At 48.4% G+C, this 22,327-nt stretch overlaps 1 protein-coding gene across 2 annotated transcripts in view; it reads right to left on the bottom strand.

Annotated features, from left to right (window-relative positions):
* Fhdc1 (FH2 domain containing 1) overlaps positions 1-21,343 on the bottom strand; it is a 51,289-nt gene extending 29,946 nt beyond the window's left edge. Inside the window, exons 1-4 of one of the 2 annotated variants that reach the window (XM_045131574.1) lie at positions 21,297-21,343; positions 12,922-13,562; positions 1,395-1,456; positions 491-593 (exon numbers count right to left, since the gene is read on the bottom strand). In XM_045131574.1, the coding sequence (XP_044987509.1) occupies positions 491-593; positions 1,395-1,456; positions 12,922-13,425 (669 nt within the window). In that variant the 5' untranslated portion in view covers positions 13,426-13,562; positions 21,297-21,343. Of the gene's footprint in view, positions 1-490; positions 594-1,394; positions 1,457-12,921; positions 13,563-19,977; positions 20,085-21,296 lie in introns of those variants that run through there. The other variant, XM_004655871.2, reaches the window with a different exon arrangement.
* Between the last annotated feature and the right edge of the window lie 984 nt (positions 21,344-22,327).

Here is a 22,327-nt window from a genome sequence, read left to right as displayed (position 1 = left end):
CTGCTGGGATTAAAGGGGTGTGCCGCCACGTTCAGCTTACATTTTTTAATTTTTGAACTCGTGTGTGTGTGTGTGTTTGTGTACACGTGTATACACTGTGCCTGTGGGAGTGTGGGCACATGGAAACCTTGGGTGTCAAACCTTGCCTTCCCCCTTGTTCGACGTGGGGTCTCCCGTTGTTCGACATTGCATATACCAGACAAGCTTCCGGGGGTCTCTCCTCTCTCCCCTGCCCATCTCGCCATTACGTGTGCCCACTGCTACATATGGCTTTACGTGGCTTCTGGAGATATGAACTCAGGCCGTTAGGATTACAAAGCAAACACCGAGCCATCTCCCCAGACCGCCTTTTACTTCGTGTGAGAAAATCTGGGTTGTGGCAAGGAGGGTAACGTGTCCATGGGGATTCCGACACTTTTAAGAACTTGAACCTTCTCGAATAACTCAAACATCCAAAACTCATGTGCCAGGCTCCTTACCAGCTCCTTACCTCTTCCGCCTCTGGTAAAAGCTTCAGGATTTCCCGCAACGTCTCTGATCCATAATGCTCACTCTTCCCTTGGTGAATGTCTTCCACAATGGACCGAGGAGACCTTGAAAAGATAATGAATCACGTTTGCTGGAATGCCAACAGGGCCATAAGCTGGAGGATATTAAGACACACCTCCTCTACCCTCCTTTCCATCTTCATTCCACCCGGCCTGGCAGCCCCCCAACGACCCTGCTTCCAGAAACAGTTCTAAGGCCCCTTCCTCCAGAAAAGCCATCCTCCTGATTCCCAGGAAGGCTGGCAATAGCAACAACCACTGGGAAAAGCTATGCCCTTTGGTCTCACTGGATTCCCGCAGAGCCCTCTCCTGATTGAGAATTCATCAGTCCCACTTCCGCAGAAGGGCCAACACCAAAGATGAATCAAGGGCTGGAGAGATGGCTTAGCGGTGAAGGCACGTGCCTGTGAAGCCTAAGGACCCAGGTTCGATTCTCCAGGTCCCACACAAGCCAGATGCACATGGTGGTACATGCATCTTGAATTTGTTTGCAGGGCCTAGAGGCCCTGGTGTGCCCATTCTTTCTCTCTCTGTCTCTCTCTCCCTCCATCCCTCCCTGTGTCTCTAATAAATAAATACATATAAAATTTTAAAAAAAGAGGAATGAAAACCTTTCCTGACACTCTGGGGGTGAATGTACAAGATAGCCCAGAACAATCCTTCTTGAGTTCAAGCCACTGGAGGGGATGAACTCAAAGCAAGGCAGCCTTATGGAGCTGTGTGTCTAGGAAGGGTCCCCAAGTATGATGAATGCCCTTGGCTCATCTTAGAATCGGAACTTCAGCTCGCTCAGGCCTACGGAGCACAGATTATGACTGAAGCTTTGGATGTGTGTACAAATCTTACTTTTTAAACTGCTTAAGAAATATCCCAATGTTCATGCCTCGCTTTGCATCCAAGACAGTAATCTGGAAAAAAAAAATAACAAAACAGACACATAAGATTATCTAAGTACAAGTCAATGGAGCTAGAAGAAAGAAAAGAATTAAAACCTGTCAAAAGACAGTGTTGATTTATAAAGGAACACTTCCTGATACGTGAATCTGGTGATTAACAGATAGACCTAATGTGGTTTTATGAATGTTAAGATAGTATCATCATGATAAACTTTCTGTCACGATATATTTCCTTAAAAACAACCCTGGGTGTGGTGGCCAGCACTTGGGAAATAGAGTCAGGAGAATTAGGAGTTCAAGACCAGCCTTAGCTACCTAGTGAATGAAAGACCAGCCTGGGCTGTATGAGACCCTGTCTCAACCTCTCACCCTTCAAAATAACTGTTTTGGGCTGGAGAAATGGCTCAGCGTTAAAGGCACTTGCTTGCAAAGCCTGACAGACCTGGTTCAATTCCCCAGTACCCACATAAAGCCAGATACACAAAGTGGCACATGCATCTAGAGTTCGTTTGCAGTGGCAAGAGGCCCTGGCATGCCTGTTCCTTCTCTTTGTCATTCACTATCTCCTTCTCTCTCTTTCTCTTTCTTTGTTTGTTTGCAAATAAATAAATTTTTTTTTAAATGCCATTTTGGGGCTGAGAAGGAAGTTCAATGGCAGAGCACTTGCCTAGTACATGCAAGGCCCTAGGTTCTAATCCCAGCATTACACACACAAGAAAACATAGCTATTTTAATATTGTGTAATTTTAAATAGATAATATTTATTTAAGAATGTGCTTTTAGAGTAATACAACCAACACTTAAAAGATTCAATAAATGGGCTGGAGGGATGGCTTGGCAGTTAAGGCATTTGCCTGCAAAGCCAAAATGGCCCAGGCTCTATTCCCCAGGAACCACGTTAGTCAGATGCACAAGGGGGGCACATGCATCTGGAGGTCATTTGTAGTGGCTGGAGGCCCTAGCATGTCCATTTTCTCTTTCTTTCCTTCTTTGTCTTTCCTTCTTTCTTTCCTTCTTTCTTTCTCTCCCTCTCTCTCTCTCTCTCTCTCTCTCTCTCTCTCCCCTCTATCCCTCCCCCCTCTGTCTTTCCTTCTTTCTCTGTCAATAAATAAATAAAAATAAAATATTTTTTAAAAGATTCAATGAACGTGTTAGCATAAGGAGTGTTATAAGAGAGTTAAACTGACTCTGAAGAGTTTATCTTAAGTCTTGGCTCTGATTTACAGGAGTGAAAGGACCAATTGTTATTTCCAGAAACATGAAAAAAATTCTAAATTTTTTAAATGTTTTCATATTTTGTTTATTTGAGGAGACAGAGAGAGGCAGATGAGAGAGAGAGAGAGAGAGAGAGAGAGAGAGAGAGAGAGAGAGAATATAGGTGTGTCAGGGCCTCCAGCCACTACAGACTCCAGACATATGTGCCACCTTGTGCATCTGGCTTACGTGGATCCTGGGGAATTGAACCTGGGTCCTTTGGCTTTGTAGGCAACTGCCTTAACCACTAAACTATCTCTCCAGCCCTTTAAAACTTTTCCCCAAAAGAAAAATTTCATTTTATTGAAAAAGTCCTTATATATCCAGTAGCCCTTTTGGGAGGAGGTCAGGACGTCTCCTAATCATGAGTGGGCCACTCCTGTGATCGGAGCACTTGGGAGGCAGAGACAGGAGAACAGCCACAAATTCAGTGCTAGTCAGGGGTACATAGTGAGATCCTGTCCAGAAAAAAAAAAAAAAAAACCACAAAAGTCCTATATTTTACTCACTCAGACTTCAAAAAGAAAATTCTTGTGCCATATGATTTTTGCTAAAAAGCCTCAGACATACAAATTCGTTCCACCTTTTACTTCTCTCTGGACTAAGGATGTGCCTTACAAATACATGGCATCTTTTGATTTAATAAAACATAACAGAACTAATCTATGGTACCATCAAACTCAGCTTTAGACTGTAATAGGTTTCAATTGCTCCCCAAATTAATAATATGAGAAGGTGCTGTAAGTCTGTAAACTCGATCTCTGGATCCTTTCAGTCCTTTGGTTGGGGGGAGGGACCCAATCCATGATGAATATAGGAAAGCTAACTTAAAACTACTGTCATTTTTCCATCTGTTTTGGGGAAAAGAATGCTGGCTAAAATTGGATTTGTGTGTGCGTTTGTGTGTTTGAGGTAGGATCTCACTGTGGCTCAGGCTGAACTGGAAATTCACTATATAGTCTCAGGGTGGCCTTGAACTCAGTGATCCTCCTACCTCTGCCTCCCGAGTGCTGGGATTAAAGGCGTGCGCCACCACGACCGGCTAAAATGAAATGCTTTAATGTTCTTCCTTTCCAAATGCATGTGACTCATTGTGAACAAAGGAGAATGGGGTTTCGCACTCAATTCCTCATCTCTGTTTCTGCCTAGAGTCAGTAAGCAGCAGCAAGACTGTTAACCACCGTTCGTGTCACTTCCGGACTATAAGGTTAAAGTTTTACAAGACGATGGTTGCCTTCTTTTGAAGGCTAATCTTAAACAGTCTCAATTATTTACTAACCTATGGGCTTATTTCATGTTAACACAATCACCTGCCAGCCATAAAATAAACTTCCAAGCTGAAAGAGAAGCCTCCTCATTAGAATCCTATTCAGGGGCTGTAGTTCAAGTTCAGTGTAAAGGCTGAAGGAGAGGGCTGGAGGGATGGCTTAGCGGTTAAGGCATTTGCCTGCAAAGCCAAAGGACCCTGGCTCGATTCCCCAGGACCCACGTTAGCCAGATGCACAAGGGGGCGCATGCGTCTGGAGTTCGTTTGCAGTGGCTGGAAGCCCTGGCGCGCCCATTCTCCTCTCTCTCTCTCTCTCCTTCTCCCTCTTTCTCTGTTAAATAAAAAAAATAAAATATTTTTAAAAAGAAAGTATGGGAATCAAAACTGAAATGTAACACCCTTTAAGGAGGAACCCGCCTATCAAAATGAAGAATCTCAAGTTATTAAGATAGAAGTGTTCAATATAATTCACAAATTAAAAGGCCACAAGTACAAACACGTATATTAATGAAGCCGGATTCACTTTTACTTACAGTAGAAAGAGACCTGTGTCATAACTCTCACTACATTGCCACTTCCTGTCGTGTTTAGCCCTGGAATAGCAGCATCTTTTCTCCCCCACATGCTCCCAGCCCCCCCTTATTTGGCTCACCCCTCCAGCCCCTGAGTGTCTATATACACCTGGCCCAGGTTCAGAGCACGGATGCTGGAAAAGCAAAAGACAAAATTACTCTTATTCTCCCTGTTTGACAGCATCCGGAGCCTCAGAGATGCGCCTGGCCCATAGCAGTATTGGAACAGAAGTGACAGCTTGCCTCTCGTGGTTTCCCTCCCTCCGGTTCCTGTGAGCTTAGAACTGGTGGGGTTCCTAGGGAGACAGAGTAAGAGTCCCCACATCAGAAAAGCAGCCTGGCTAAGTCCCTGGGCGCCCCCCAGATGTATGTGGAGGAGTGCCAGGTGGAGATCATGTTCTCCTGAGGCAGGGCAGCCCACCGCACCCCAGTCAGGGGCTTGCCCAGCCACCGCTCAAGCAGTTTTCAAAAGGGGTCACAGCTACACGTCCCTTCGGGAAAGTTCTGGGCTGGTCATAACTTACCACCTTACCAAGAAAAACAAAAGCCAGCGCTTCACCCAGACAGGGAACACGAGACCAATGACAACATTGAAGCGACAGTGATCCCGCTCTCTGGCACCCTCAGATTGGCCTAATACCTTCTTTCTCCTGTCTTATCAAATGGGTTCCTCAGAGCACTTTTATAAAGGTGTTTGTTAAAGTCCTTCAAAGAGGGTTATCAGCACTCCTGTAAGTGAGCTTATCTCAAGTCCCAAACCACGGGACCGTCTCCAAGCCAGTCATTCAACACTGAGTAAGTTCAGGACTGGCCAGAGCTCTGGAATCTCTCACACACTGGAGTTTGCACAGGGATCGCGGTGAGGCAGGAGGGCTACAGGCTATGGAAGCGAAGGCAGAGGAGACAAACTGCCAAGCCAGCCTGGAAGGCACCGTGTCAGGGCACACCCCCCCGCCAGCTCCATTCCACTACAATCTACTGAATTTTTTTTTTTCATTTATCTACGTGTGTGTGCACACACACGTGCATGTGTTAGGGTCTCTTGCTACTGCAAACAAATACCAGATACTAGGGCTACTTTCTGTGTCTGGCCTTATGTGGGAACAGGGGGTGCTGAACCCTAGCCAATAGGCTTTGCAACTAAATGCCTTTAACCACAGAGCCATCTCCCCAGCCCTGTAATCTACTTTTCTTGACAAACAAGATCTCTCTGTCTCCACCTTCTCTCAGTTTCCCTCCTTCACTGCTTTCCTTCCTCCCTCCTTCCCCCTCTCCATCTTTTCCTCTGCTGGGGATGAAATCCAGTGTCTAGCACAAGACACTTAGCTCTGTCGCTAAACCCCACGCCCAGCCCCAGACTTATTCCAAGTTCACTAGCGTCAATCCTTTACAAGGTCTGCCTCCTGTATTCTTTGCAGGGAAAAGCACTGTGTTTCAGTTGCGGGACACTATAAATAACATTTAGCATCGTGACCATTTCTCAGTATGTGATACAGTGCTCTTGTGCATCCACATTGTTTCAGTGACACCATACATTTCCAGAACTTTCTCATCTTGCAAAACGAAAGCTCTGAACCCATTCAACACTACCTCACTCTACAATTCCCGCCACCTTGTGCATCTGCCTTATGTGGCTACTGGGGAATTGAATCTGGGTCCTTAGGCTTCACAGGCAAGTTCCTTAACTGCTGAGCCATCTCTCCAGCCCAAGAAGCATTTTTTAAATTTTTTTTTAATTTATTTATTTGAGAGCGACAGACACAGAGAGAAAGACAGATAGAGGGAGAGAGAGAGAATGGGCGCGCCAGGGCTTCCAGCCTCTGCAAACGAACTCCAGATGTGTGCGCCCCCCCTGTGCATCAGGCTAATGTGGGACCTGGGGAACTGAGCCTCGAACTGGGGTCCTTAGGCTTCACAGGCAAGCGTTTAACCGCTAAGCCATCTCTCCAGCTCAAGAAGCATGTTTTAAACTTCCTCTTTTAATATAGGCTTACTTAGGTCTTTGATGATGTCTCATGGTTTTATTTTTGGTTGGCTATGATTTAGAAATTGTTCCTCTTATTTTATGAAAATAAGAAGAAGAAAGTTAAAGCATATTTTTTAAATTTACATATCCTATCTGATTCTACAATTCTGGATTGGGAGCAAGTCCAAGGATTTTTAAGCACCCTGGAGTCATAATAACAGTTGCAAAAGAATGGTTGATCCACAGGCTAAAGAGACGGTTCAGTGGTCAAAGGCACTTGCTTGCAAAGCCTGAAATGCCCCAGGTTCAATTCCTCAGTATCCACATAAAGCCAGATGCACAAGGTGGCACATACGTCTGGAATACATGTGCAGCAAGCACTACCATGCACTCATTCTGCTAATAAATAATAATAATAAATTATTTTTAAATGGCCGATCCTGAATTACAGTGTGGGAGAACAAAATTGTAGTTCTCACAAATTTCAAAACACCAAAGGCCCTTGTGTTCTTTCTCTTTCCATTCCCCATGCTTTCTCCAGCTCTCTCAAAGCCACTGCAGTGCATGTCTGGTGTCACACTACAGACTGCCGTTGGTTCAATCTTGGTGCTTGCCTGCAAATCCCAACATCCATCAGTCACTCAGCAGACACTCTCCTTTGCTTCCTTGCTTCAGTTCTGCTCAATTCAGTCTTTCATTTTCCTTCAGAGGACACCACAGGGCTAGGATATATGGCTGTCCTTAAGAGCTGCTCAAATCGTAGAGTCAGACAGGGACCCAGCTACCACCAGTGCAGGAGACTGGGGACCTCCATTACAGATGGGCAAGAGCTCGTAGCTCCTCAGTGAACTCTAGAATGAGGGTAAGTCTGAGCTGAGTCCTTTTATAACAACTCCAGTATCTGTCAATGTTATCTCCAATTGCTTTATTGCAGTTTAATTACTGTGGCCCCATCACATGAATGATCTTCTCAAGTTAATTTTGAGGTAACAAAGATACCAGGATAGCAGTATTTCATAACCTCCTTCCCTCCACTAAAGGCTCTAATTTACTACTCTAAGTGCTGTTCTGTCTATGTCCTGCCATTCTCAAACCCACATCTTCCTTACCCTCCAGCACATTCTTCCCCTGAAGCCCAGTGGAACTTTCTGGTAATGCTCTGTAAGTGAGCCCTTTAAAGTGAAAGCCAATCACATAATGGCAGGCCATTTCAGTATGAGGTTGTTATATGAGGTTATTACATGACAAGGGATCCAAACCTGCTGCTCTGCACGTCTGGTGTCCCATGCCTGGGCTTGGGAGTGGGTCCTGTGTGGAACACTCTCATCAGCATGTTCTCTGAACACCTGAACAGAGGGTGAGGACTATTGCTTTTGACCCTGGACTCCACTGACTCCAAGGGTGAGCTGGAAGATTTTATGGCTGATCTTTGTCAGCATGGAACTCTGCTGACGTAGAGCTTCTGCAGGAGAACATCTAGTGAGGAAAGAAAACGGCACACACTCTCTCCATGAGAAAAGTAGACCTAATAATCCTGGGGGGCTGGTGAAGGTGCCTGCTTGCAAAGCCTGCCAGCCCAAGAGTTTGGTTCCCCAATACCACGTAAAGCCAAAATGCACAATGTGACATATGCTTCTGGAGTTCAATTATAGCAAGAGACCCTGGAGCACCCATACACCCTCTCTCTCTTTCAAATAAGTACATATTAAAAAATAAAATACAGGGGCTGGAGAGATGGCTTAGCGGTTAAGTGCTTGCCTGTGATGCCTAAGGACCCCAGTTCAAGGCTCGATTCTCCAGGACCCACGTTAGCCAGATGCACAAGGTGGTGCATGCACCTGGAGTTCATATACAGTGGCTGGAGGCCCTGGTGCATCCATTCTCTCTCTGTCTCTCTGTCTCTCTCTCTCTGCCTCTTTCTCTATCTGTCTGTCAAATAAATAAATAAAAATAAACAAAAATTTTAAAAAATAATAAGTAAATAAAATACAGAGAACAATCCTTATAACCTCTGCTAGGTGATGTCACCTAATATGAGTTTAAACAGGACAATATAAATGCCTCAGGCCTGCATACAGAAGAGCTGAAGGGACAGAACAGCTCTCAGTACTCAGGTGTTCTGAGTTAGCTTTGATTTCTAATATGCTGTCCTTTAGACAAAGTGTCAAAGGTAAGAATCTCTGGACTGGAGAGATGGCTTAGCCATTAAGGCACTTGCATAGGAAACCTAAGGACCAGGTTTGATTCCCCAGTACCCACACATGCATCTGGACGCAAAATGATGCTGCATGCATCTGGAGGTTGCAGTGGCTAGATGCCCTGACACACCCATTCATCCTCATTCTCTCTCTCTCTCATTAATTAATCAATTAATTAAAAAGTAAGCATCCTTGCACACCCATGTTCACAGCAATAGAAGTGATGCAACTACCCATGGCTGGGTGAATTGGTAACAAAATGTGGCACAGACATTCAGCGGGACATTATCAGGACGTGATTCTGACCAACACCACAACATGGGTGAACCCTGAGGCCTGAGAGAAATAAGCGGGGCACAAAACGACAAATCGCGTACAATTCCGCTGATGGAAGGCCATGGAGTCCTCAAACCCATACAGACAGAAAAGAACAGAGTTGCCAAGGCTTAGAGGGAGGGAAGCTGGGAAGGCACTGCGTAATGGATACAGAGCTCAGTTTTGCAACATGAAAAGCATTCTGGAGAAGAATACTAGTGATGGCTACACAAAAGTGTGGACATGCTTAATGCCACTGAGCTAAAAATTGTCCAGGAAAGGCCAGGGAGGCGATTCAGCAGTTCAAGGTGCTTACTCTACAAGCCTGCTGACCCAGGTTCAATCTCCATCCGCCATCCACATAGAGGAGACCGGCACAGGCATCTGGCTTTGCCGTGTGCCCATGAGCATGGGAGGCGAAGCCAGCAGAATCCCAGCTAGCCTGGCCGTCTCAGAGCAAATCATGTCTCAAACTAAGGTGGAAGGAGAGAGCCAATACCCTGACATTGTCCTATGATCTCCATATACTTGTGCATACGTGCACAAAATAGTCAAGGGGAGGAAGAGATGGCTTAGCAGGTAAGACACTTGCCTGCAAAGCCTAAGGACCTAGGTTCAATTCCCCAGTACCCACGTAAAACCAGATGCACATGGTGGCATATCTGTCTGGAGTTAATTTGCAGTGGCTACAAGCCCTGGTGCATCCATTCTCTCTCTCTCTTTCTGCCTCTCTCTCTCAACTAACTAACTAAATAAATAAATAACAAAATAAATAAATATAAAATATGTTTTAAAAAGTAATAAAAGGAACAGCTGGGTGTGGTGGCACACACCTTTAATCGCAGCATTCAGGAGGCAGAGGTAGGAGTATCACCATGAGTTTCAAGCCATCCTGAGACTACATAGTGAATTCCAGGTCAGCCTGGACTACAGTGAAACAACAATAACAACAAAATAATAAAAAGTCTGGAAAGATGGCTCAGTAGTTAAGGTGCTTGCCTGCAAACCCAAAGAACCTAGGTTCGATTCCCCAGAACCCAGATAAGCCAGATGCACAAGGTGGCACCTGTATTTGGAATTTGTTTGCAGTGTCAAAAGGCTCCTAGCACACCCACTCCTTCTCGTTCATGCTTTCTCACTCTCTGCTTGCAAATAAATAAATAAAAATAGTAGTGCATGCCTTTAATCCCAGCACTTAGGAGGCAGAGGTAGGAGTTCAAGGCCACTCAGAGACTACATAGTGAATTCCAGGTCAGCCTGGGCTAGAGCAAGACCCTACCTCCAAAAAAGGGGGGAGGGGCTGGAGAGATGGCTTAGCAGTTAAGACACTTGCCTGTGAAGTCTAAGGACTGTATTGATTCTCCAGAACTCATGTAAGCCAGATGCACATGGTAGTACACACATCTGGAAGCCTAAAGACCCAGGTTGGATTCCCTAGTACCCGTGTACGCCAGATGCACAAGATGGTGCATGCGTCTGGAGTTCGTTTGCAACGGCTGGAGGCCATGGCATGCCCATCCTCTCTCTTTCTCTTTCTCTCTCTCCCTCTTTCTCCCACTCTCAAGTAAATAAATAATTTTTAAGAAAAAAAGGAAATTCAGGAAAAACAATTTAAAAAATCTATCTAGGCTGTGGGGGTGGAAGAAAGCAGGCAGAAAGAGACATTTTTTGCTGCACTTTGGATCTGGCCTGGAAATGGACATTTCTGCTTTACCAGGTTGGGAAAGATCCAACCACACACAGGTCTTTCTTCTCTCCCTCAGTGAGTATTTTCTTTTCTTTTTTCTTTTTTTCTGAGGTAGCCCAGGCTGACCTGAAATTCACTATGGAGTCTCAGGCTGGCCTCAAACTCACGGCAACCCTCCTACCTCTGCCTCCCGAGTGCTGGGATTAAAGGTGTGAGCCACCACGCCCAGCTCAGTGACTCTTTAAAAAAAAAAATTAAGAACTTTTATTTATTTGTCAGCAGAGAGAGAATGGGCATGCCAGGGCCTCTAAGCCTTTGCAAATAAACTCCAGGTGCATGAACCACTTTGTCCATCCAACTTTATGTTTGCATTGGGGAATCGAGCCTGGAAGATTTCAGGCAAGTGCCTGAACCACCGAACCATCTTCCCAGAACTCTCAGTGACTCTTAAGTGTTCTTTGACCTACAGGTGTCAAGTAACAAGTTTCCTGTAGTAGCACTTTCAAATTTTCCCCATTCCCAGAGGAAGGTCACTTCTCATCAGTGGAGGGCTGCTTCTCCAGGGACACACTGAATGGACCTCCCTCCCCCCACCCCGGTCTGTTTCAGATGCTTCTTTGGGTCACCCACCCATGCCCACAAGCACCCGGCTGGTCACCTCAGCAGGGAGACCTAGGAGGCAAGGCTGAGAAGTGACCTGCTTCACAATAAGGCACCTCTGTTGGGAGCTGGGCCAAAGGTCAGGGCATTAAGGAAATGACTTCTTGCTCCTTCCATAGGGAGAGAAGTACAGGAGCTCAGCCTAACAGCAGGAGACAGGAGGGCCTGTGTTCACCACCAAAGGCACCACGGCTCTTCCTGATAACTAATTTCTCCAACTCACTCCACATTGGATTTTATACTGCAACAATCACTTCCTAAGAAATACGTTCCTGGTGATTTCAATGGGGGAATCATGCAACTAGCTTTAAGTGCCCAAGAGAACTAGTGAAAGAGTTAGCACAGGAGAAGAGGTCAATACTATTGACCCAGGAATTCAATAATGCGTGGGGTGAATACTTCACCCATTCTCTTATCTGGGCAGCTTCATTGCTGACCTCATTTCTCTGCTCCTTTACAACAGATTAAAAAAAAAAAAAAAACCTATGCTTGGCCTGGAGGGATGGCTTCGTGGCTAAAGCACTTGCCTGGGAAATCAAGGAGCCAGATTTGATTCCCCGGGACCCATGTAAACCAGATGCACAAGGTGGCGCATGTGTCTGGAGATTGTTTGCAGTGGCTAGAGGCCCTGGCACACCCATTCTCTCCCTCTCGCCTATATAAAAAATAAATAAAATTATATATATATATTTTTTTAAACTAGGCTTAACCCCAAGTCTGTATGTGTGTGCCTCTTCCCTCTCTCTCTTCCTCTTTCTGTCTCTCCATTTCCCCCTCCCCCGCTTCTCAGTATTCTTTCCTTTATAATCCTTGACTTCCTAATTATCTCTCCTACTGGGCAAAGGTTTCCTAACTTACTGTCATATTTCTAAGCTGAAAAACCTTAGAATGGCTGATGGCTCCTTCCCTATAGTGCATGACAATCTGCCGCTCTGGGGTCATGGTTTCAGTTAATTTATGGTCGTTCAACAGCATTTTTTTTTCTCCTCGAAGTAACACATTTAGTGCTAGCTGGAAATATGTTTCTTATAAAATCTATCTGAAAATAGCTTTATGTTTTGGCTCTAAAAATTTCTTTCCACAGAAGACATTATGAGGGCCATCTCAAAACACATGCGGAGGGCACAGAGGAGGAGAAATGAACCAAAACAACATTTGATCCTGGGCATCTCGAGAGCTCTAGCTATTCCCACACAGCTGGGTTCAGGAGCTCAGTCTTCTGTCTAACCCAGGCCTCCGGCAGAACTTCTCCCGCAAGGAAACCACAGCAGATGGTCCTGCGAGGTCAGGGCAGTGCTGAAAGGCCAGAGACCAGCAGCCCCAAGCAGCGTGCTCTCTGCATGAGGTCATAATCCACAGGGACTCCAGGGAGGATCCACCTAGCCCACTCCTTACACTTTCCCTTGCTCAGCTCCCAATCGCCACGTGAGCCCTTCCTCTCGCTTTCAGAAGCACACCACGTGCATCCATTCTCCCGTTGGCAATTGTCAGAAACACACACAGCCCCCAACAGACAACAGCATGGATGCGGGTTGTCTGCGCCGCGGCGCATCCTCACCTCGTCCCGAGCATCCCTGAAGGACGAACTGAAAGACCCTCCTCGCCTGGGGAAGGAAGCCTTGGCGGGGTCTTCTTGCTGCCCGAAAAGCTCCTCGATGCTCTTCGTGTCGATGCGGTAGTGACGCTGCTGCCTGGCCGCCAGGGTCCAGATGTTGGTCTTGCCCCGCACTTGCTCCTCTGGGATGGTTTTCCAGAAAAAACTGCGCATCCGTTTCTTCTTACCCAGGGTGCTGTAGCCATTGGTGTGAGAAGCTGGGGGCAGTCCGGGAGGGGGCGGGGGGGCAGGAGCTCCTCCGGGAAGTGGGGGTGGCAGGGGAGGCGACGGGGAGGGGGAGGGAGGGAAGCCCTCCCCTGAATGGGGACATGGCAGAGGCGGAGGGGGCGGAGGAGGAGGTGGAGGAGATGCTGGGGGTGACGTCTGCCCAGTCATGAACGCAGCCGCTGTGGCAAGAGTTCCATTTTCCTTATCGCTGGCCAGGGAGACACAATTCATAACATGCATAGTCCTGTTGCCTTCTAAGGAGATGATTCCTTGACCTTGGGGAAGCAGACACAAACATCAAACTTGTGTCATACTTCTTGGCCCACGAGTCGGCTGCCAGCAAAGAAGGGAATTGTGCCGCGTGTCATCTTCCAGACCTGCCAAGATGGAATAGGTTTGAAGTCAGTCCAGGCAACCGTTTCCATCCTAGCCTTTTCCCCTTCAGGGGTCAGGGTCAGCCTGTCCACGCTGGGTGGACATTCAGATCAAGGGGATATCCAAAAGCGCATTCAAAAGAACAAATGCTTTCCTCAATGCAAACCCACGTCTTGCTATTGGGAAGTACTTGGAAGGCAGCAGCCTTCCATCCCATTGGGAAACCTCCCATGAATCCACGAAGCACGTGCCTGCCTATTCAGCACCCTCGATTGGTTCCCCAAGTACTGCTTGATTCATGAATAAACTACTTGTTCACAACTGGTTCCTTCTCTTCTGGGCGATGGGTAGCCAGGCCCTGGGGAAAGTGCCCAAATTGCTGAAGCATTAGACACTCGGTGACCCTACCTTTTTCCAGCCTGGACATGTCTCCTACCAATCACTGGGTCAAAAGGCATCTTGCACCTTGTACGGAATAGGCGAGGCACGTACAGAAGACAGAATAATAGCTTAGCTCATTTCCCTGGAGCCAGGGTCACCATGTTCCTGCTCCACAGGGTGCTATGGCTTCCCCCAAACACAGGAAAAGGGTGCCACGGGTGTGGATTACAGGTGTCAATCCAGACATGCTTCCCTGCTTACACAAGTCACATCACCTCTCTACACTTCAGTTTTCTCACCCATAAAATTAGGGGGCTGTGTTAAGTGACCCCACCATCCTTTCTGGTAGGGTCAGCTTGGAGTCTAGAAAAATCTATTCTTAGGAGTCTTTAACTTGTCCCCTACCTCTTCTGCTTCTATGACAGTTATTAGCCAAGAACAGACACAAAGGCAGGGCTGGAGAGATGGTTTAGCAGTTTAGGTGGTTGCCTGCAAAGCCAAAGGACCCAGGTTCGATTCCCCAGTACCCACAGAAGCCAGGTGCACAAGGTGGCACATGTATCTGGAATTCATTTGCAATGGCAGGAGGCCCTGATGTGCTCATTCTCTGTCTCTGTCTCTCTCTCTCCTTCATTCTCTCTCTCTCAAATAAATACATTTAAATTTAATTTAAAAAGAAAATACTCAAGACCATCATAATAGTAGGAAAAGATCATGACATCAAAATAAAAGAGAGACTGATTGAGAGGGGGAGGGGATATGATGGAGAGTGGAGTTTCAAAGGGGAAAGTGGGGGAAGGGAGGGCATTACCATGGGATATTGTTTACAATCATGGAAGTTATTAATAAAAATAAATAAATCAATGAATCAAAAAGAAAGAAAGAAAATACTGTTAAAAACAACAACAACAAAACAAAGGCATGCTGCCCCTATCACATGGAACACATGTCTAGCCTTTATCCACACAAGTCACTTATCTTGGTGACTTGCATTTTTATGGAACTTTAGATGTTTGCTTTTGGCTTTATAATGGTTGTTACTGACCTGATGTGAAGCAGGGTCAACATATCTGCATTTCTTCTGATACAAGGAGTAGAGGAGTGAATGTGGGGGACCCATGTAGGGTAATAAGATGGCACCCCAAGGAGGTGGGAGAGTGGAAAGAGAACTGCTTCTCCCAGATCACATACGGGCTTTTGTCTTAGCTCTTCTGGCTGTCATTGCCCTTTTACGACATTATTGTCAGAGGCCAGATTTATAAACACAAGGTGATCAAACAACACCGGGCCACACCGAAATAAACTGAGATCACTAATTCAAATATTATAAACCATTTTACGTACAACCACACATAAAACAGGACTACCTGGGGACTAAGAGCAGAGAGGCCTGACGTACTAGTTTTCCTTAGAGCCAAGCTCTGCGACTTCCTACACATGTAACCTGAGCAGAGGTAGGTTACTTAACCTACATTTCAGCATTTTTCATCAACAGCATTAGAATATACCTGTTCCACTGGCTTATGTAAGAATGAATGAGCTAATACAGGGACGGTCCTCACTGGATTGTTCATATGTAGTCAGTTTTTTTCTAATAATAATGACTGCTCTGTGAACATAGTTTCTCTTTATTTTCCCTGATATTTCATTTGTTTTAAAATATGCCTTGGGCTTATAAACAAAATGTCAAGTTACCCCTGGCTACTAAAAATATACTTTTAATATTTCTACTTTCTGCTATTAAGGTTTGTGACTTGTGAGATCTATCCATTTCAGTGGCTACATATTTATTTGTGCATATCTTGCAAAAGAAAAACAAATCTTTTATGGCATATTGAACTGTTTCAGGTAAATTTATTTGCTTACCTATTTTATTTTTATTTGTAGTGCTGGGGATTGTACCCAGGAACTCATGCATACAAGGCAAGTCCTCTGCCAGGTGAGCTATATGTTTAGTCTTTATTAATTTTGGTGCTGGACATTCAATTCAGTGCCTCACACACTTAAGTTAAGCATGTACTTTGCCACTGAGCTACACGTCCATCTTTGAAAACTGTACATGCATAAGAGTAGAAAACGATATTTCTAATCATTAATTTGAAATTTTAAAAAACATTTTATTTTTATTTATTGATTGATTAGACAGAGAGAGAGAATGGGAAAAATAGGGCCTCTAGCCACTGCAAATGAACTCAAGACATTTACGCCAACATACACATCTGGCTTACATGGATTCTGGGGAATCAAAACTGGGTCTTCAGGCTTCGTAGGAAAGCACCTGAATGGCAAGCCATCTCTCCAGGCCTTAATTTGAAATTTTAAGAATTCTTGTAGTCATTTTATGTGTAAACTTTAGTGGTATTAAGTATCTTCACAATGTAGGGCAGATCTCACCACTGAATAATTTCTAAGTAAGTAAACCTAAAAGTATGCATCCCAGCTGACTTACAGTCGAGATGCAACTGGCTTTTAGAGAGAGTTTTCATAATTATCATTAGGGGCATAGCTGGGCTGCTTTCATAGTTGGCACCCCTAAAACAAATGACTCATTGTCAATTACAGTTTATAGTTATATTTGAACTCTCTTTTTTCAAGACCGTACAAGTCATTTTGGCAGTTTGTTATCACATATTTCAAAAACACTTCTGTATACAAAATAGCTCATGCATAAAAAGTTGCTAATTTTTTCAATTCCTTTCCAATTCCAAACATACAGATAGTTACACACATATATACATTCATACATACATACATCTTACTCCTCTTTCCCTCCCCCATGCTGAGCATTGAACCTAAGAGCCTTATGCAGATGAGGCAAGTACTCTCTACCTCAAGGCCCTGGCTCAGATCCTAAGCACTGGAGAAAAATAAGTGATAAACTAAAAATATCTGATATAGAATGCAATAATTCCTTCAGTGCTGCCTAAGGTGTGCCATCAAGCCCCTCAGTGCAAAAGCAGAAATACTGGGCTGAAGACATGGCTTAGTGGTTAAGGCACTTGCCTGCAAAGCTTAAGAACCAAGGTTCAATTCCCTAGTATTCACATAAGCTAAATGTATAAGGTGGTAAATGTGTTCAGAGGTCATTTGCAGTGGCTAGAGGCCCTGGCCCATCCATTCTCTCTATCTGTCTCTCTCTCTCTCCCCCACCCCCTCTCTCTCAAATAAATAAATAAATAAATTTTTAAGTAGAAAGACTAACACTGAGAAGGCTACAGACATCATCAAGTACTGTCTTCTAACACCCATACCCAAAAGGATGCAAGCTTCTTTGAGTGTTGTGCTGTGCACAGAGAAAGTGCCAGACTTTAAAAGGGGGTGGGGGCTGGAGAGATGGCTTAGCAGTTAAGACGCTTGCCTACAAAGCCAAAGGACCCAGGTTCCATTCCTCAGGTCTCACTCAAGCCAGATGCACAAGGTGGCACATGAGCCTGGAGTTTCGTTTGCAGTGGCTGGAGGCTCTGGTGCATCCATTCTCTCTATATGGCTTCCTCCTTCCCTCTACCTCTCTCAAAAATAAAATAAAGTTAAAAAAAATTTTAAGTCTGCCAAAGTGAAAAGTGACCCACATGAATTTCATGATTGTAGCCACTGTCCGCGTTTAGAGAATGTCATTTTACAAAGTTAAAGGAAAACGTGTCACACTATCCCTGGTCAGGTGTCTTGTTAATTTCTGCCCCCCTCCCCCGCAACACAAAAGCAGCAGATGAATCAGCCCATGACAATCATGGGCTATGATGCTAATGCTTTCGCTGCCTTTACCTCAGTGGGGCTTCTCTTTGGGGCAGATTTCCAATGTCAAAGGGACGGCAGGAAGAGCAGATGGCAGTCCAGCTCTTTCCGCAGTCACATTCAATATTAAAACAGATGACATACAGAGAACACTGGATTTGCCACTTACTGTCCTTGGGAGAGAAACAGCCCACACTGTCAGGGGCACTTAGGAATTGTAGGTGAGGCGCAGCCCTGGCTAAGAGGACACCCACCCTCTCCGCCTGGTTCTCACAGCTGGCAGCTGGCAACAGGGACAATGGATTAGCCCTGGTTCTGACAGGAATTGTCAAGCCTCCCAGCAGTCTCCGCAGGACAAACAGAGGCAGGCTTGAGCTGCACGGAGGAGGCTGTTACAATGCAGAGCTGTCCCAAGTAGGCTCTGAAGACAGAACCTGGCTTCAGGGCCTCTGAGTGCTAACCACGGCCCACCAGAAAGGAGAAGATAGGGTTGAGCACCGGACCCTCTGGGGAGAGAGACGGTTGCTAAAGGGAGCACCTTTTAACCTGGTGAAATTTTGGTAAGGGGATGCTGTGATCATGGACTTAACCTTTACTACATAATCAGGCCAGCTTAGATTATGAATGTTCCTGCTGGGCTGGAGAAATGGCTTAGCAGTTAAGGTGCTTGCCTGCAAAGCCAAAGGACCTTCGTTTGATTCCCCAAGACCCACATAAGCCAGATGCACAAGGTGGCACATGCATCTGGAGTTTGTTTGCAGTGGCTGCAAGCCCTGGCGTGCCCATTCTCTTCCTCCCTCTCTCTCCCTCTCCCAAATAAATAAATAATTTTTTAAAAAAAGAATGTTCCTATGGGTTCTGGGAGAAGCTGTCTGGCTCCATCCTCATTCCTGGAGTCTAAGAGCGGGCACTGCTTTTACTTGGTGCTGCAAACATCCTGAAGTCCCGTTCTCTTGCAGGCAGTGAGCGGGAGAGAAGAGTGCATATGCAGACTGCATCCTACAGTGTACTTAAAAATGACCCCTTCGGGGCTGGAGAGATGGCTCAGCAGTTAAGGAGCTTGCATGCAAAGCCCAAGGATCCAGGTTCTATTCCCCAGTACCCAGGTAAAGCCAGATGCACAAAATCTGGAGTTCGTTTGCAGTCTCTCTCTCTCTCTCTCTCTCTCTCTCTCTCTCTCTCTCTCTCAGTGTCGACCTCTTTCACCCACTCTCTCAAATAAGTAAAATTAAAACAGAACGAAAATAAAAAGACTAGTTCCTGAAGGTGGCCTACAGCTCAGGACTTCCCTGAGATCATGCCTGGGTGACAATGTTCAACAGTAATCAAAAGTAACACCAGGCCGGATGTGGTGGCGCCCGCCTTTAATCCCAGCACTTGGGAGGCAGAAGTAGGAGGATCGTCTTGAGTTCAAGGCCACCCTGAGACTACATAGTTTATTCTAGGTCAGCCTGGGATAGAGTGAGACCCTACCTCGAAAACAAAAGCAACAACAAAAATCACCAACCCCATAGCAACTTTCCTCTTTCTCCTGACATGCGTCCCACACGAGGTGGGAGCAGGAAGAGCCCACACAACCGGGAAGACGACACAGTCCTATCTTACAGTGGAGGGGGGAGGGGTGGCTAGGAAAAGTTCCAGTAACTCTGACATTCCAGGCTTTTGCCCACACTCCACTAACTCTTTAAGGAATGTCGCCCTCCACCACGACCATCTTCCCGACCTTTTCTTGATGACTGAAACAGTTTGCAACCACACAGTCTAAGGCGCGCAGCAACGTGTGACTTGGCACTTCAAGGCGGGCAGAGAGATCCCAAGACGGCGAGTTGCATCTGTCGCATCACGTAAACATTCACGGCTGCCGAAGAGCAACGCCCCCCCCCCGCACCCCGCCCCGTCCCCCAGAGCAAAGGGAGACCTCCTGGTTTTGAATGTACATTTTCAGTTGCTTCTCTCCCTGAGCCAAAGCCAAGGAAAAAATAAAAAGGCACTGCAGGGCCGAAGGATGCTCTTGAAGGAGGGAAAGGAAGCGCTGGCTGCTCACTCCAGGACATCGGCGGGCGGAGGGGCGGGGGGGGGGGACGACGACACAGAGGCCCCGAGCTCAAGGAGGAGCTCTGTGCAAACACCTTTGAACACTAGTCCCTAAGCCTTAAACACAATCAGCGGGGGAGAGGGGCAGCGGCATCTAGGACGAGATTTTCTTGCAAGTCAGGATGGACGCTGGGTCTTTGGGGAGTGGCCCACCACCGACTGCTTCCACAGCCAACCCCATATGCCCGCGCTCTATGCGACCTCACTCACCAAAATGCCACCGGCCCGGCCGCTTCCCGCCACTCCTAACCGGAGACATCCCCTCCTCCCCGGCGGGCAGGCAGCGGCCACCGGCCCAGCTCGCCAGGATCGCGGAGGACAGCGGGAGGGAGGGACGCGAGTGGGCGGTCCCGGGGCCGCGCGAGCCCAGAGGCGTCCTTATCTGGGCTGGGCCCGAGCGCGTCGTGGCGGGGGAAGACAGGGAGAGACGCCCACATGCGCCGCGCAGGCTCTGCGGCCACCCGGGCTGGGGCGAGCGGGACGCGCGGGGACAGTGGGAAGAGTGGGCCGGGAACCGGCTGGACTCCCCCCTTCCCGGCACCCAGCATGTCTTAGTACCCCCCCTACACACACACATACCCCTGAAGAAGCCACTGGATCGCCAGCTTGGCGACCCCCGGCCCCCTCCCCCCACAATCGCTCAGGTCCACGGGGCACCGGAGGGGTCCCTCAGCCTGTCCCCGCGCCCTTCGCCGAGGTCGGGCGCCCTTTCCTCCGCGGGGCCGCGGCGCAAAGTTCCCAGAAGGAAGAGACGCTCCTAGGGGGAGGCGTCTGTGTGTTTCGGGGACCCTGGCGACTGTCACCTGCTATGCCCCCTCCGCGGACCTCCGCGGCGACATCCAGGGCGCGGGCTCGAGGAGATAGGCTTACAGCCGCAGTGCGACTCGGCCCGAGGGGAGTTCGGAACAGCCCGCGACCAAAAATAAGTCCTAGGGAGACTCCTGGCGTTGGAAACGGGGGCCATAGGAGGAGCTGGGGAGCCCCGCAGCGTACCTGGGCACACCTCGGGGTCTGGGCGGTGACCCCGCCGGCCCATCGCTTTCTTCTTCCACTCCTGTGAGCACGGATGCCACCCCCGGACGTGAACTTCCAGGGCACTTGTGCAAGAGCGGGAAGCGCGTGGTCCCCGGTCCCCACCAATCCCGCACCCACGGCCGCACGGACGAGTCTCGTTGGTCGTTGGAGAGCTAGCCAAGGGCGCAACGTCCCCAGCTCCGGCCCTTCTCCGCTGGCCCAAGTCACAGGGAGGTGAACTCAGCCCATCGGGTCCACCCAGCCTCAGGCCGGGCTCGGGATGCGGGTCCAGCCTCTGCCGACTGTGCGCCCCCCGGGGCCAAGTACCCGCCAGCGTCCCGGGGGTGGTGTGGGGCTGCGGGAGCTGGCCCCTGCTCCCCGCCTTCCGCGCCAGATCACCGGAGGACCCCCCCCTCTCCACCGATGCACCGCCGGTATCCCCCAGCAGACAGACGCCCCTCCCCAAGGTCTCCCGGCTCCACGAGAGCCCCCCCGCCACGCGGCCCCCCACTCACCGCGCCCCCCGCGCAGCCTGCGCCCTCCCGATCGCTGGCTCGCTGGCTCGCCGGGCGCCGCGGTCTCTCCGCCGCGGTCTCTGCGGGCACCGCGAGGGGGCGGCGCGGCGCGGCGGGGCGGGGCCGCGGCTTCAGGTAACAGAGCTGCGAGGCCAGCTGCGGCTCCCCGCGCTGGCCGCCGAGGGCAGCGCGCCGGCCTCCTCGCCCCGCGGGCACCCGCGCCGCCGTCACCTGCTCGCGGGCACCTGGCGACAGGCGCGGGGCCCCCCGGGAGGTCGGGCGGCCGCTCCTGGGGGCCTTAGGGGCCGAGGGAGATGAGATGGATCGAGGTGAGCTGGAGGCGAGAAGGGGCCCGGCGTCGGTGCCGGTGGGACGGCGAGCGGAGGCGCCACGCTGCCTTCGGAGCCCGGCTAGCGCCTTCCACTGAGCCCCGGGCCCCCTCCCCCACCCCGCGCACACGCGCTCACACCCCGCACACCCGCGCACACGCGCTCACACCCCGCACACCCGGGCACGCGCGCTCGCGCTCACGCACCGCCGCGGGCCAGCTCGCTCTGCTCCGCACTGGCTTCTCCCGGGAGCTTGGGGAGCTAGTCCCGGCCCCCGAGTCGGCTCCTGGAGGGTCCGAGCATCCTCGAGGTCCTCCCGGAGACTTGCCAATTCCTCCCTCCCTTCTTTCTTTCTTTTTCCTTCCTTCCTTCCCTCCCTTTCTTTCTTTCTTCTTTCTTTATTTCTCTTTCTCTTTCTTGTCTCAATGATGTTAGTAACAGGAACTTTTCAGTTTTATTGAAGAAAGAAAGAAAAAGGAAGCCGGGCGTGGTGGCGCGCACCTTTAATCCCAGCACTCGGGAGGCGGAGAGAGGAGGATCGCCGTGAGTTCGAGGCCAGCCTGAGACGACATAGTGAATTCCAGGTCATTCTGGACTAGAGTGAGACGCCACCTCAAAAACAAAAACAAAAAAACAAACAAAAAAAGAAAGAAAGAAAGAAAGAAAGAAAGAAAGAAAGAAAGAAAGAAAGAAAGAAAGAAA

Source organism: Jaculus jaculus, chromosome 12, assembly GCF_020740685.1.
Source record: "Jaculus jaculus isolate mJacJac1 chromosome 12, mJacJac1.mat.Y.cur, whole genome shotgun sequence".
In the NCBI taxonomy this organism is placed as follows: Eukaryota; Metazoa; Chordata; class Mammalia; order Rodentia; family Dipodidae; genus Jaculus; species Jaculus jaculus.
This window is presented reverse-complemented; position numbering and strand designations above follow the sequence as displayed.